A 17,198-nucleotide genomic window follows, 5' to 3' on the forward strand; every position below is an offset into this window, starting at 1 on the left:
ACTCGTCTCCACCGCCATTACCGCCGCACACTAACCGCGTGGTCGCACGTCATCACTGACTATAACATACCGTTCATCGCGCGCGACGTCGATCATTATTAGTATTGTTACTATCGCGTCAAACCAATTCCCGTCAACGTTCGCGTGCGGCCGCAGATCGTCCGAACGAGCTCATTGTTGTACGTTACCGGCCGGTGATACCGTAGAAGTGTGCCCGGTCTAACCATGTCCATGGAGGATCAACAAGTAGCCGGTCCTAGTAACGACGACACGTATTCTATCTATGTATTGAGAAATGGAGACTCCTCAGAAGTTGTCAGGTAAATGTCGTAACTGTTTTAATACGTTTTCCCTATATTTTTTTCTTCTCCCTCGTGTACATGTTTTTAAAAAAATCGTCAACATTGAGGTTAATATTTCGTTTTTGCATACCTTTATAGGAAACCTGACACCAAAGATTGGACCGATACTAACCTTTCGGCGGAAGATATGATAAACGAAATCAATGGGTTAATTGAATATGCGAAAGTCGTTAAATTAATATACAAAGTAAGATCATCACTTTGTGTATCACTATTATGTATCAATAATCTTAGCATGTCTCATCACTTTTTTTTTTTTTTTAGGAATTTGTTCGAACCAATGCTAGGGCTAAGATGTTAGTATTCCGTAAAAACTTGGAATCCTTGTCGAATGAAATTATTGAAAAGTTTATAATTATGTTTGAAAGGTACCCTGTTAATATTAATGATCTTCAAACATTTTTGAACTTTCAGTTTACTTATGTAAGTCAAAGAATTCTAAATTCTAATATATTGATTATAAAATGCTTAACAATGTATAATGAATACACTGATATTTTTGCATTATTTGCTTCTGCTGTTGGGTTTCTTTAGATCATACCTATTACCTTTAAAAGTATTAATATTTAAAAAACTCTTTGATTTCAAACTTATATTAATCATGATAATCATTTAGGTAATTGGTTCAAGTGTTTATGATATTACATGTTGGTAATAAATGTTAAAATGGGTCTGCACTTGTATTATATTATAACAATAAAAAAAGTAAATTTTATGTTCTTACAAAACAAAAATAAGCTAAACTCAAATAATATATAACAATTTTGATATTACTTAATTACTATTACTTAATCTATTAAGAAAAATACTTAATTTTCATTACTTATCAGTTATCATTAATCTTATGCTTTTAAGTAATAAATGCACTATTTGCAATATTTAAATATATTAAAAATCATTCTACGCTACTTCATATGCTTGTATGCTTCTCTGCTAACCTAACTGATAATAATCCTCTATTAATATCAACCTAAAAATAGTGTACTTAGTTTAGAATGCTAAATTATAAAAATTTAATTTTGACAATGTGGAACCGTTTTATAAATTACAAAGTATAATACTTTAGTTAATATTATTTTACTTTATTATAGTATAGCTTTCTACTATTATTTTTCTTTAATTTTGGCTAATCAAAACCATACCCCTAAATAAACATACTGCTATCTCCTGTTAGATTCTGCCAAAGACTATTCAGTTCCACTGTTCCAGTATATTTTTTTTTACATAATCTTTCCGTCTTAAACTTGGTCTTCCATGAGGTCGTCTCCCTACTGAATTTTCCTCTTATACTTTTATCATCAGTGACTCATGTTTCTTCCAGGCATGTCCTGCCCAAATTAGTCTCCTTTTTTTATTCTTTTTATTTACTGAGGATTTATGTTAACGATTTTAATTTTTTTTGTGTTTATATTATATTATTTATTTTCCCCGGACAAACAACTTTGGCATTTTAAATTGCATAATTTCCCAATTACTCGACAATTATATTTATTTGTCTTACACTTCATCTTAAATCAAAATCATTTATAATCTTGTGTACCCATTACAGCCAACTGTTTCTTAAAATGTTATTTATCTTAAAAATTTATTTCTAACCAAGAAATTTAAGAAGAGTTTTGAGATTGAGTAAGATTTTATTGCATGGTACAAGTTGAGATTTTGTATACTTGTATTGAACAAAACTATTTTCAATATCTAATTCATTGGCTACATTTTATATTAATAATATTAGGTGTTATATTGTTAAATTTCTTTTCTGTTTCAAGTTCATCTACATTGAATTTTATTAAAATACAATTTAAAGAAAATAAACACAAAATATTTGAATATCTTATAATATTTATAATTATATATATAAATTAAGAAATATTTTTTTATTATGTAATTTAATTGAATCAAGTCGTGTTTCGGTAGATTTTCCAAGACATAAAAGTTTAGTTATCAATATGTGTAGTTTTACTTTAATATTTTAAGCTTCAGTGGTATATTATATAAAAGTTAACTAATTCATTAAATGTCTCAGGTTCATAATCGCTAAACAAAACAACAAAAACCTTGAAAAGTTGTTTTAAAAAATGTACTACTTAAATATTATAAATGTTTTATAAAAATTAATCATGTACTGTTTAATACCTGTTTTTGAAGTTTTAAGTACTTATTATTTGATTTATTGAAATAAATCTTTAAATATACTCTTATGAGCCAAACATTTTTTCCAACTGATTTATATAGAAGCAAAAATAAATAAATTAGGTCAATATAAGTAAGACTTTTTCTTACAGTATTTTAAAAGTTTGTTATCTTATAAAATAAAAATAATTTTGTAAAGAATAAATTGTGAAACAATATTTATGTATAAATAAAAAAATACTACAAATAATATCAGATAAGAAAAAAATATAATTTTTATATAAATTCTTATATAAACATTGAATATATATAAATATAAATATTATAAAATAAGTCATAAGTGAGAAATATCCCCCTAGTTGAAGATTATTGGCAGCTTTATAGTGAACTCTACTAACCTTTACCTTGTACTGTGTTTAATTAGAATTTTTTTTAAATAATTTACTCATTCAATTAATTTGATTTTAATACAATTTTTATTATATCAATTAAATATAAGTATGCAGTTCATTCTAATAACATATTTGATATGTATGACATAATTGATATGTAAAAATGATTTGAAAGTTATTGTATTTTAAAAAAAATCTTTCTGCATTTTCTATTTCTAATTTAAGAATAATGAATTGATTATATGTAAATGTAATATACCTAGTGACGTAGCCATGTGGGAGGGGTCAGTGGGTCATGCTCTCCCCCTCGGCTGTATCAACGTTTTTGCATAATTTATTATATTGTTTATTTCATACCTATGTAAAATTCGTTGAATTCGCTTTTGCTCAATTTTTTGATAGTAATTCTTTTTTCTTATCAGTTTTTATCAAATCGGTCATTAATATTATTATTGTGGTTAAAAAAAGAAAACTTAAAGCTATCTGTAAAACCCGATGGGTTGAAAGGCACACAGCTTTAATGACTTTTAAAGAATAATTAAAGAACAAGTATTGTATGTGTATATTGTTACTGCATTAGAAGAAATAAAATGTGGAGATTCAAGCAATGAAACATCAATGTTAGAGTGTGCTATAACAAGAAGTGAATTTTTAATTGCGTTAAAAGTGGCGGTTATTATTTTTCTTACACAATAAATTTGAGTAAAATTCTGCTGAGTAAAAAACAAGATTTATCAAAAGCTTTAGCTGATGTCACTGTAGTAAAAATGGAGGTTTGGATGCTGTTCATGTAGATGTTGACAGCTTTTCAAAGATATATTAAATGAAGTTATTTCAATTGCTACCAAAGTAAATATTGAAATAAAAATGCCACGTGTATGTGAAAGACACATAAATAGAGTAAATATACAAAAAAAAGTCTTAAAGAATACTACTGAATATCAATTTTTATTCCTTTCCTTGATAGTATTTTACAACAACTACAAACTAGATTTAATCAACAATTGAAGAAGTCATAGCACTTGAAGAGTTAATCCCTGCCAATTTTAGTGCATACAATAATTACTCCATGTTAAGTGCTGCTTCACTGTATGAAAATTATCTTCAAGAAAATACTTTAATAAACCTCAAAGCAGAGTTAATTATGTGGCAAAACTAGTTAAAAGATAGTACAGCAGAAAAACCAGAGTCAGCTATAGAAGCATTACGTTTTTGTACAAATGTATTACCTATTGTAAAATTACTAATACAATTATTTGCAACTTTTCCGGTTACATCAGTGATACTGGAACGCACATTTTCAACTCTTAAATTATTGAAGAATTATCTACGATCAACAATGAATATAGAGAAACTTAATGGGTTAGCTATGGCAAAGATAAACGAATCCGTAAAAATCACAGAAGAAGAAGTAATTACGTTTATTACTATTAGATTGGTCAAAATGAAGTTAAATTTAAATTTAATTATAATAAAATAAAAATGTAAACTGTTATTGTTAGTTTAATTTAAAATTAAACTATTATATATATATATATTAGTATATTGTATTATATACTATATAAATTAGTTAATTTAAAATAGGTAAATTAAATTATTAGTAAACCGAATTAATTTTTTTTTTTTTAGCACTATCTAGTTTAGGTTAGCTTTACTTAAATTAATCATGATAAGAATACATAATTTTTTGGTTTGGTGTACCATCAAATATTATAATTTGTACAACAATGTTCCTAATGTATACATTATACAGTCATTAGTTATTTAATACATGTGGCATAGTAACTATTGTTATTTACTATCAAGATAATATAAAACGATGAGAAATGATTATAACAATAGCGATGAAAATAATAATGATCTATAAATAAAAATTCTATACAATTTGTATTATTTTATTAAAATTCGGCGTCTCTGTACATAAAGTAAGAGGAAAAAAGTATTCAAATACTGTGTCCAAGTACTTTTTTCAAATATATTTAGAATACGTATTTGAGTTCTTAAAATTCATTTGAATACTTTTACTGGAGTACTTTACAAGACTGATATATAGATATATATATTTATTTAAATTAAGTATATTTAGAAAAACTAAATGATAGATAATAAAAATAAATGTTTACAATTTAGTACAATATTTTCATATTATTTTTGGTAGGAGGAAGGAATCTAAGTCTCCCCCAAGACACTACTACACATGCCTTTGATCAGCTTTATTTTACTATTTCTCCTTTAAAGTGCCCCGAACATAAATATATGCTGGATCCACCCTTTGAAAACATGACAGTAGGGTAAATAAGTAACAAAATTGAGATATTGATTATATACTTTCATTTTTTACAAATATTCATACAGTAGAAATATATATTAAAAATGTCAAATTAAATAACTATTGTGAAGCTATTGTTTAATAGAAGAAATAATTATACTAAAAAATATCAAAAACATCAAAGAAAAAACCGTATTTGGACAAAAAAAATAAATTATACGTATTGGTAATGCGTATTGTGTATTGATAATACATTGGGTGCATCTAATTATATTATCTTCATTAAGGCGGTTGAAAGTGGACCGTTTTTAAGGGGTTGAGTATAGGCAATATTTTATATTCATTGAAAATTGCTGTGCGAGGTGTGTGTAGTAACTGATCATTATTGTACGTGAGTTCCCCGAACACGTAATTATTATGTTTTATCAGTAAACAGTTCAACAATAATTTTATTACCGTCACAACGCGCATTGTATTGTATCCTTGTTCATTATTTACAACTGCTGTAACCACTTCTGTATTTATACTCACCGACGATGAATTATTACATTCAGTTGTTATGACTTTAATTTGTTGTACATCATACACTTAAAAATAAATTCGGAATAAAACCATTTTTTTTTTAATTTATTAAAGTAAAATATTTAAATGAGCAGCCAAAAAGTGGATTGTTGATTTTCTGAATCGAATCAAATAAATGATTTATATTAACAATATGTCTACCGCCACAAATTAACCTCGTGAAAATAAATTAGAAAAGTAGATTATATGATATGCAGTCTTGTAAAGTATTTGAATACTTGTATTTAAATAAGTATTTATATGGTATCTAAATACAATTTTTTTAAGTATTTTGAATACTTTTTAATTGTATTTTTACCAAAATTTAAATACTTGTATTAAAATACCATAAAGTCCGTTTTATTAATTTTAATTTATTATTTTTCAAAAAAAATTGGCATCATTAAAAATAATATTGTTTTCGTTGAAAACTAATATTATGTTTTTGTATAGTAAAAGTAGGTAATAACAATGTTACCACACTAAATACCACATTACATTTTATATAGTTTCTGTATTGGAATTTTTTAAGAAAACTGAAAATCTAATAATTTTAAAATAGTTCCATATTACTAATAAATTAATACCAATTTTTATTTTATTTTTTTCATTAAAATTTAATCTATATTAGTTGAAATATATTGTTGTCCAAAAGTTTTGCTTAAAATGATTATAAAAAAAATCGAATATAAGTCAATTTAAAAATGTTTACGAACATTTAAATTTTTAATTTTTACGAGTCTAAATTCACATCCGCATTACACTCTATGGCCGAGGCCCACCCCACCCCTACTGTACGTTTGTACAGCAGAGCGAGTTCTCATTTTTTATTTTTGACCACCCAAAGCACCAACTAGATTCACTTTGCATTTACAGTTTTCATCCCTCTACTTGTTTTGTCTAGAATAACGCATTTCTTCTAAGACTTGTTTTTTAAAATGATATACTTATTATCATTTTTACATTTATTTATAAGAAATTATTTTTTTTCAGTGAAAATAATTGTTTTTAACATTCAGACCCGGGTGCCCGGCTTATCGTGTTGTTTAGTATAAGCCATTTCGCAACCCGTATTATACCCGTATTTAGAGCCACGGACTAAGATAATATACCTTATGTGATCTTTAAAAAAAAATATTTTAGGTACACAAGGTGTGAAAAATGTTGATGATATCAAGAAATCTGAATTGTAAAGTATCCCTCTACTTATCTTGAGCCATTTCGATCACTGGTTATAACATTGATAAAATTCTAACATCATTTTCATTATAATGGTTTTATATATTGCTAAATTTAAATTAAAATAATTAAATAAATTTAATAATACAAAATTCATTGCGAATACTTCAAGCGAAAATATACAAATGTTATAATTAGGTTTAATATTTTGTATTTTTGTTATAGAAGCGTATCTAGCTGTTTAAAGTTTAAACCATGGGTCCCATCGACACAGATTTAATCATTTCTAAATACAAATATCATCTTCTCCTAAATTTGTTGCAAAATAATCTTGTACATTATTTAAAATACAAAAATGGATTATTAATACATTTTACTAACTATTTGGCCCATAATTGGGCCAAAACACCCATACTATAAACATTTCAATGTTGTTCTTTCCACAGAATCTTGGAAATCATTTAATACCCTTTGAATAAAAACCAGTATAGATAGTAGTATAGTAATATATAAAATAAAATAAGCTACCTGCCAATTTTGCTCTATCAGCTGTAGTACCTAAATCTTAATTTACCTATTTCATTTTGATGCCATAATTGAGTATTGCTGTATCTTACAATTAATTCATTGCCGTTCTCGTTCAATAAAGATTAAAATATGGTACTTTGAGCTTAGAGATATGGAAAAATATGAGAATAATAAAAATGTTACCTTTTTTAATTACTTTTGGCATTTTACTTTTCTAATATTCTGTATAAACCCAGCTGATAATCCTATGGATAGTATATTCAGTGTCAATTAATCTTGATTATTTTATCTTTAAGGGGGCTGCAGACGACAATATTTAAGGAAAATAGCATAGGCAATTTAACATGACGCAGTAAGTTGGCTTGTTAGTGTGTGGAAAGTAAATGCACATTAGTGTATGTGAGACTAATCTGAAATCTTTATCAACGTTATCGGTCATTAATTTTATTGATTCAGTAGAAACCGTCCCGACGTCAACACGTCGTACCAAATATCGTTGTCACAAATAATATAAATTGCATATATAATATAATTGAATAAACTATAAGCATTATAATAATATTATTATTATAATAATAACATTGATCCTAGCATAAATTATTTCTAAAATTTATTCTCGACTTTTAACTTGTAATTTCTATAAAAATATATTCTGTAATCAATGGTTATAATTTATAATAATATAATGTATGTCATATGAACAATTCTGATGTATATTACCGTATTATAATCAATTATTCGTTGTACGAAAATGTTATTTTATTGTTCATATATTCCAATTTTTTTTTTTCGTAATTATTTCCATCCATATCCATATCCGCGGCCGTATTTTACGTGTTCGCGTAATTATTTTTTCATTATTATTTAATATTCATTAAATTATTATATATTTGTTTGAACTAATTATTTGATTATTTTTAATTTAAATTAATTAATTATAAATTAACAATGAAAACATTTTTTTAAATGGGTATGAATAAATGTAACTTTCAATTCTCGTAAATATTATATTTATTAATTCGATAAAAGACTGTCTTTTAAAACTTCAGATAAAAAGTGATCCGTAAAAAACGTCGTTAGTTGAGACTTCATATTTTTATCCCAGAAATCATCGTCTCTTTCAATTTTTTCATACATCAAACCTGTATACAAATAACTTATTAATTATACATTTCAATTACAATCCTATTAGTTCAAAACTATATATTATCTTTAGGTGTCCAGATACAAAAATAACAAAACATTTTGCGTGTTATGTGCAGTTGACCCTGGACTTGATAAAAGTAACTATCATTTCTTTTCAAATGTAGTTGACCGTTTTCAATTGTGCAACTTTTTATTTTATTCATTAAAATTCCTTCTTCTGGAGTAAAACTTTTTGCAGACGCTGGACATTTAACTTGGACATTTTACATTAACAATTTGGCCATTGGGATTTTCACTTTTTACAATTTCTTGTGCACCACACATTTTGCAATCAAAATAAAACGAACTAAAAAATCCACTCCTTGTTTCCTTTGAGAATTTTAAGTCACGGAATGTGCAATCAAATCTTAAATGTTTTATTGATTGAATACTTTCAAAAACATATTTCACATCAATTATTCTCCTTCCTTCTAAACTTTTCCAGGAATTAAATGTTTCATTATTTTCGGCAATAGATATGTTAGGCATGTTCAGTGAATTATCTATTAAATTAATTGGTGTAGTATCACTAGTATCTAGTGTATTTTGTACCTTGAAAATAAAGTATAACCTTTATTATTAAACAATATGTTAATTTTAATGTTGTACATTTTTATCAAATATTATATTATAAATTTTTTACTCGGCGAAAACACTTGAAAATTTAATATATTTAAATAATTTTAAATCCATGTACTTACTTTTTTTTTTTAATCCTATAAGTGCATCAATATTTCCTTTTAGATAATAAGGGTTTGGTTTTTTTTCCATAACGCCAATCTTTTTTACTATCCATATTATCCAAACGGATAACAATACAAAAATTATATATAACAAATTTATTTCAAAACCACTGATTCAAAAGACATAACTGCACGTGTTGCTTAGAAAATCAATGTGAAATGACAACTACTATTACTAAGAAAATGCGCGGACTATTGCTGACGTATATTTGTATATTTATTTATGATTTGCAAATATAGTTATATATACGTAAACATACGTGTTTTATTAGGCACCAACTCCGTTCTCTCAGCACCCGCAGCATAATAATATTATATTCTTATCAAACATTTCTAAGAATCGAATGTTGCCATAATAGTTTCTTTGAATGAGTAATTATATATTTACGCACGCGCAGGCGTATGTCAAGTACAAGATAATATGATCAATTTACACCACGCTAATAAAATGTTAAAAACGCTAAAAATCTAGACAAAATTGTGAGACTTGGGATTGATGAATTTAAATTTTGAAAACAGATTTAATTAAGTCACTATGTTAGCTAGGGGTTGACCAAAGGAATTTTCTATATTGTAATCGAATAATAAGATATTGACAATTTAAAAAAACAGAAATTTATGTATTTTATGTATTTAAGTACGCCGTTAATTTTTGTAATAAAAAAAATTCCTTCGATCAAGTTTTAGTAAAAATGTTCAAGATTTTTAATTTGTTTTCAAAATTAAAATCCGTCAAACCCAAGTCCCACAGTTTTGTCTAGCTTATGACCTGTTTAACGTGATTTTTTGCATCGTCTGCAGCCCCCTTAATAATAGGCAATTACAATGAAAATGAAGTTATCGTTTTATCAATGTTATCACATTTTGATAGCTGCAAAAAAGGGGCTAAATGTAGGCAATATTATATACGGACACAAACAATTTTTTCCTGCGAAGATTCATTCGCGTTTACATTGTGATTGTTAAGGCTGATTTATGATATAACCTAACTTAAGCGAAATATTTCGCCGAGAATTACTAGTCGACATTGCGTACAAGTATCTTAATTATTATTATTATTAATATTTTAAGGTACATAATTACTATATATAATGGGATTTTCTTTAACAATAGCTATTCAACTTTATTGGTTATTTTCGTTATAAATTGCTTAAAACAATAAATTTTAAATAAGAGAATCGTTCAAATATTCAAACACCACGACGTAACGAAGATTCAACTGTAAGGTATTACGATTGTTATGAATAGATATGTGGTTGAATCTAAAGTTAAAATATATCATACAATGTAATGATAAGCTTTCTATAGATATTAATAAATTAATAATAAAATGTAGATAAATCATAGTTGGGAATTCACAACTTATCGTAGCGGTAAGCGAAAAATATAGTGTCTGCAGTGAAAAATAAAAATATTGTGCCCAATTTTGTGGAAACATTTTTGCTGCAGTATTAATTTTATGATAGTGAGTGTACTCGTATTTCGAGATTAAAACTCATTAATTAAAACGTATGTACATTCAATTTCGCCACCGCTTCGGTTTGAGCAGACCTTTAAACGTTACCAGTCGGCGTACCAGTCAAAAACCGGGATTTTTGTTTTTAGTTTCTTTTTCATTAATTTTTATTTATATTATAAAATGATTTTAAAATTTTTAATATTTTTTCATTTATCTATATGGAGATAATTATATTATATAATATGTATTTTTATACTTAATTTTTAATTTTTTTACCGACACAATTCTAATAATTTATATTTTAATGGAAAAAAAAGCTAACAAACAAAAAATAAACATATAAAAAATAAAAAACATTTTTAGCCATACCTGTGGTCTAAATAGATCATAGACATTCCTAAGACTGTTAAAATGGGAAGGAAAATGTTAGTATAATGTATTACCATTGATTAAATATACATAGATAGCCCAGGTAATGATAAATATTGGAAACGCCTAAAATGTCTCAAATAGAGCCAGAATTGTAGCAGTAATGGATTCCTGATAACAGAATGCGCTGGCATTCCATAAAAACCATAGAATAATAATATTAATTTGTAATCTCCAGTTTATTGTTATCCGTGAAAAATGTTGATACATTTCTGATAAACTATAACCAATTTTAACCGTTGTCATCATAGATAATAAAGTTCTTTATTATCTATGATTGTCTTACGTATAAGTCTGTTTGTTAATTATCATTACATGGTTTATACGCCATACGGGCGTCGATAAAATTGTAGCTGTCTACATATTTTCAATTATATTAGATTAGATTAGATTGGGTTTGTAATTGGGAAATAAATTATTGGAATAGTTGGAATTTAATTATTTAAAACAATGAGAAAAATAATTAAAATATTTCAAAACAAAATTTCAATGACGCAATTACGATAGTTACTTCCTTGAAAATTTTGAATTCAACAATTTAAACTTAATATAGTATTTGTTTTATGATACAGACTACTTCACTTTATGGATGGTTAAACAGAATTATATTTTGTTTGTATAAAACAATTATAAATTGAATATATTTTCTTATCTCAGGTTATTTTTACTCAAACAGGTTTCCTGAACCACACTGTATGAATTATTATTATTATTATTCATATAATCTGTGCTTGAACCATCGGACGACTTGATCCCTCCGTCTTTCTCTGCCTATCTAAATTTAATAATAATTATTTTTTAATTATGACAGTGCTCCAGCATAGCACGTTTTAAGGAGTAATATTTAGGCAATTCACATCACATGTATATTTGAACTGTGTCATTGTGTGAGTAATGAATAAACATAAGTGTGTGTAATCAATTATCGCATGCCATAGTTTTATGGATTCCCGAAACTACGATAATAATATATTTTAAAATGTTATACAAATGTCATTAGCTACGTACGTATGCATGGGTTATCTTATAGTCTTTTACTATTAATTAAATATACAATAACATAATAATTACTATAATTTATTAAATACTTGGTATATTTAATCAATGCTTATACCATAGTACCCATAGTACTTAGATATTACTAACTATCTCGGCTTTTTCGTTATTACCTAACTTTATTTTTTATACAATTATTTAAAAAAATATAACTATATGAAACAATTTTCTCACACATGCACGAACATGTCAATAAATCGCGAAAAATGAAATATATTCTTGTACTCATAACGTATAAAAGCTACTAAAAGCGGTAGTAAATTCGACATACTTCCTGAACTTCGATTGTAATGTCGAAAAAAGGGTTGAATTCGTAAGCTTCTTGAATTTAAATAAATTTGAATAATTTTTAGTTGGCCTAACTAGTGCACTACCTGCGATTAGCTCCTAGTACTCGGGACTCAACTCGGATGCTCCGGGGTTCACACTTCACCATGCCGTATCGTGTCTTCTAAAATGATTATCTCTGATAGGTTGAACTATGTAGTTACATCTAGGGATATCGTCTAACCATGTGGTACAGTGAAGTTGATTTCAGCCAACTTTAGAACGTGTGGCTACTGATTTTAAAAGTAATAATTTAATTTTCTCTGGTAACATGATAAAAAATAATATGATATCTACTGATTACTATATAATTTAATATTTATCAGTTATTATTTATTAGAACTATTTTTTGTTTAACTATTTAAATATGTCATATGTTAAAGTATATATATTATACATCCATACGATTTATATGGTAAATTATAATATTATTCACAGCTTCAACTTTTTCACAAATTTTATTTAAATCATTTAAAAGTTTAATGAAAGGGCTTATATAATGTATACTAGTATATACTTACAAGTTTTCTTATTTTACCCATGTTGACGAACCAACCAATGTCAAGAACTCTTCAACTGTAGAGACTGACATTATCGTAAAATTAAAATTAAAAAGAGTTTGACAGCTAATGCTCTTTTAAAATTGTATTGAAATGACCTAGATTAGAGCAAACAGTCGAAGCAACAGCCGTACATGCAATCTTTAATACACACAAATTTTAATTTATCAATTTAATACATAATAACAATTAAAAATGAGATAATTTTTCTAAGTTGCTAATGCAAATGTCCATGTGTCACACTTTCCACATGAAAATTTTAAATATTTATATTCATATATTTACAACATACCTTTTTTCAGATTCTAAGATAAAATTATACAAATTCGTCTTTTGCGTACAAGGTAATTCGAATTATATCCGTTCAAAAAATTTATATGTTTTGTCCTCTTAAGTTGCTGTGGTTCATGTTACTTGAATATATAAATATAGTGAAATAATGTGCTGTACAAAACGTATGAAGTGCACTTTTCATTAGGTATTTTATTAAATTGATAAAACGAACATTATGGCTAGAAAAAAAAAATTAGTTATGATAATATTTCATATCTGATAAAAAAAAAACTTCGAAAATATGTAACCAAATCTAACGTTTGATAACATCACCGCTAGGTATATATTGGTATCACACATTTTCAAAACACACAATCCTATAAAGTACCCGGTCACGGTGTAGTGTGAATCCGGATACAGCCGCATGGTTAGTTAATGAATGTCAGTGACTGGTAACGCATAAACATAATCTGTCAGTGACTGGAGAAAGCCAGTGGGCACTGAAGTGCCAGCAGATGGCATTGCCAGTAAAACAAATATTTTTGTTCTGTTGGCGCGTTTGTTCTTCCCCCCCCTCCCACTACATCACCGCAACGAAATGAGCCAACTGGCATCGCGTAAAAAACGACCGTCACGTGCCTATTACTGGACTATGACAGCGTTAAATCAGTCTGACACAGTAACGGTCATATGAGTGTCATTACAGTTAATGATTGGACTTATTATAAGCAACAACTCTTCTAACTGTTCAGGTTATATATAGCCTGATTACCTTAAGTTCAAGTGGGTCATTGTCTCTAAGTTCTCTAATTATTGTTTATGACGCTCCATATTCCTTTTTATCCATCAAATCTTACGCGAGAGTAGCTCTCAACTATAATGCATGAATGATAGTTCAAGAGCTGCTCTTGTTTGTAGTTCGATAGTTAGTATTGACGTGTTTACACTTTTTTGTACTAGGATAGCTCTCATAAGCACAACTAATTAGCCCTCCAATAATGCCCAAAGCCCCCCCCCCCCCCCCCAAAAAAAAATATATAAGGCAATTGTTTTCTAGAATTAAATAAATAACTCGTCTATACTTTTATTTTCAGAAAAAAAAGATCCAAATTTCAGAAGAAAACATTATTGTATTTTATTTATTATTTGTTTTATGTTTTATCTTTAGTTGTTTTATTTTTCGTGTTTGTCGATTTGTATTTGGTTAATATGACAATTTAATTATTAGCCAACCGCTGTATCCGTGCAGCTAATTTATTTTGTATTACTTAAATTGGTGTAAAATTATCATTAATATAAGGCCAGCAACATACGTGCGTTATTTTACCTCGTAAACAAAATTTTCTGATCGCTTTAATTCATACCAACACACATGCGTTTATGTGCGACACGTTTATTTGGGTAGGTACCTACGATATTCACGATAACTTTTCGTATATTTACTCATTTCATTAAACATATATTAACTATTTATTATGTGTCTATGTTTCAACTAGACAACATCATGGCAGATGAAAATATTATTTTGTTTTTGGGTTACTATCTTATTATAATAATAAAAATAAATATTTGTAATACTGTAGTACAGTAGATATCAAACACTAAATAACCTATAATATAAAATGTTTCTTTATATTTAATTAGTTATAATAAACTAAGTAAAAATAATATATCATTTATACTAAATTAGTAAATATTATGGTTAAATTAATATTTTTATTTGATTTTTTTTAATAAATACTATAAAAATCTGTATTTTTAAACATAAAATTAATTAACAATACATAGTTTAATTATATTATTAAATCTATTTTTCTGTTTTTTGTCAATTCGTCCAGTGCTTCGTCTGTGGTTATATTGACAACTCCACAATGGACAGCCATAGTGAATAAGTATTCGTGTAGATATTTATTTAATTTAGATTTTGTGACCCTACTGTCTCGTATGTCTCTTCCCCCCCCCCCCCCAAAAAAAAAACCCAATTAACCCTAATTGCGTCACTGATGATACTATCACGATAATAACTTGTGAGAGTGATTGTCATCATAGTAAGTAAATCATCATCATCTTAGCATTACTGTTGGAGGAGTAAATATGTAAATAATATAGAGTACTGTTTGTACTGTTTGGCAACCTAAATTCAGGGCAATTCAAAAGTCTTCATTCGATTACGAACTGATATAGCTCAGAAATCATTGATTGCAGGTTAACGACCTATATACCAATAGAAAGATAAGATAGTCAAGTTTATTTTTAGTTAACCGCACTGGAAGTTAGAAATTCGTCGGTATTTGAACGGTCAACTCCCTTAACGGTGGATTGGGCATAAAGGAGGCCATGATTTGTCGATTTATCCCTAGCCACCACGTTCCCTAGACCTCACAGTGTGTGATTTCTTTGTATGAGGCTATATAAAAAATACAGTTTATGTACCATTATTACCTACAAACTTGGAAGAGCTCAAAACCAGTATTAAATATGTGAATGCTATGCCACAAGATATGATCAGCAACGCTTGGGAAGAATTTGAATACCGTATAGATGTATGTCGGGCGGCCTTTGGGGGTCATATTGAAAATTTTTAAATTGTAACTAAACTAAATAAAACTTGATTATTTTATGAATATTTTTGACTTCATTCCACCCTTATATCTTTATTTTTAAAATAAATATACAAATTTGAAATTAAGTGAAGACTTTTGAATCGCCCTATATATTACCGTAAATATGTATACTGATAGTTACACGCAATAGTTACTTCTTCGATACATAGTACATAAAATAAACTAAAAATGTTACAACCACTTGACATTAACGATTTATACGTTTTTCTTGATTTCAGGAAGAATCTATAACTAAGAATCAATATGCGTTATTATTAACGATGACTCGAAGGCATGAAGATGGGAATCTGTACCTATTGGCAGCTAATTTTGTACATACTGAACAGTCAGACGTACCGTATGCTAGACGGATTTACAATTATGGCATTAAACATCACAATTCTAATAAAGAATTGTATCTAGAATATTATAAAATGGAACTTAAGATGATTGAGAAAACGAAAGGCTTTTCATATCCAATTGCAACTCGGGTATACAAAATGATTATCAACGCTTTTGAAAATGATATGCATTTACACATAAAATTACTAGAGATGGCTTTAAAAACTGATATTTGCCAATTGCAAATATCTATAATAAAGTAAATATAAAATATATTATATGTTATATTTTTTTAATTTTAATAATTTTAAATTTAAATAATATCTTATCTAGAGATATGATAGAGAAATACTATAAAGAAGAAATTATGTGGAAAAAATTAGCAACAATTAATTTTGAGGGTTTTATCTATGATAATGCCGAAGCAACACTTGAGTATGATGCCAATAACGACCTTAAAAAAAGAATACTGTGAGTTTTTATGCAATTGTTTAAATTTAATTTGACTCTCGATACTATTAAGTTCTATAAATCTGAATAATAGGGCCAGTTTTCAAATTTATGAAAATGCATTGAACATTAATAATGATACTGTAAAAATAAATAATTTATGGAAATTATACGCTCAGAGTATCGTAGAAATTTGGACAAAATTAGATGCTATAAATGAAGAAGTTGCATCTTTGTTGAATAATTATGTGAATAAAGTTTTTTTAAGTGCACATACAAAAAAACTATTGGGTTCAGAATATTATGTTTATTGGGTATGTATGACACATTAGATTTTCTGACATTTGATG

General features: G+C 27.2%; 1 protein-coding gene across 1 annotated transcript; it reads left to right on the forward strand.

Annotated features, from left to right (window-relative positions):
• Positions 1 to 208: 208 nt before the first annotated feature.
• Positions 209 to 17,180, forward strand: LOC112691612. Its single transcript, XM_025565923.1, has 6 exons — positions 209 to 320; positions 441 to 549; positions 627 to 785; positions 16,296 to 16,657; positions 16,732 to 16,869; positions 16,943 to 17,180. The coding sequence occupies exons 1-6, from the start codon at positions 226 to 228 to the stop codon at positions 17,178 to 17,180; spliced, it is 1,101 nt and encodes a 366-aa protein (XP_025421708.1). The 5' UTR covers positions 209 to 225.
• Positions 17,181 to 17,198: the final 18 nt, after the last annotated feature.

The sequence above is a fragment of the Sipha flava genome, unplaced genomic scaffold, assembly GCF_003268045.1.
Source record: "Sipha flava isolate LNK unplaced genomic scaffold, YSA_version1 65_pilon_pilon, whole genome shotgun sequence".
NCBI classification, from domain to species: domain Eukaryota; kingdom Metazoa; phylum Arthropoda; class Insecta; order Hemiptera; family Aphididae; genus Sipha; species Sipha flava.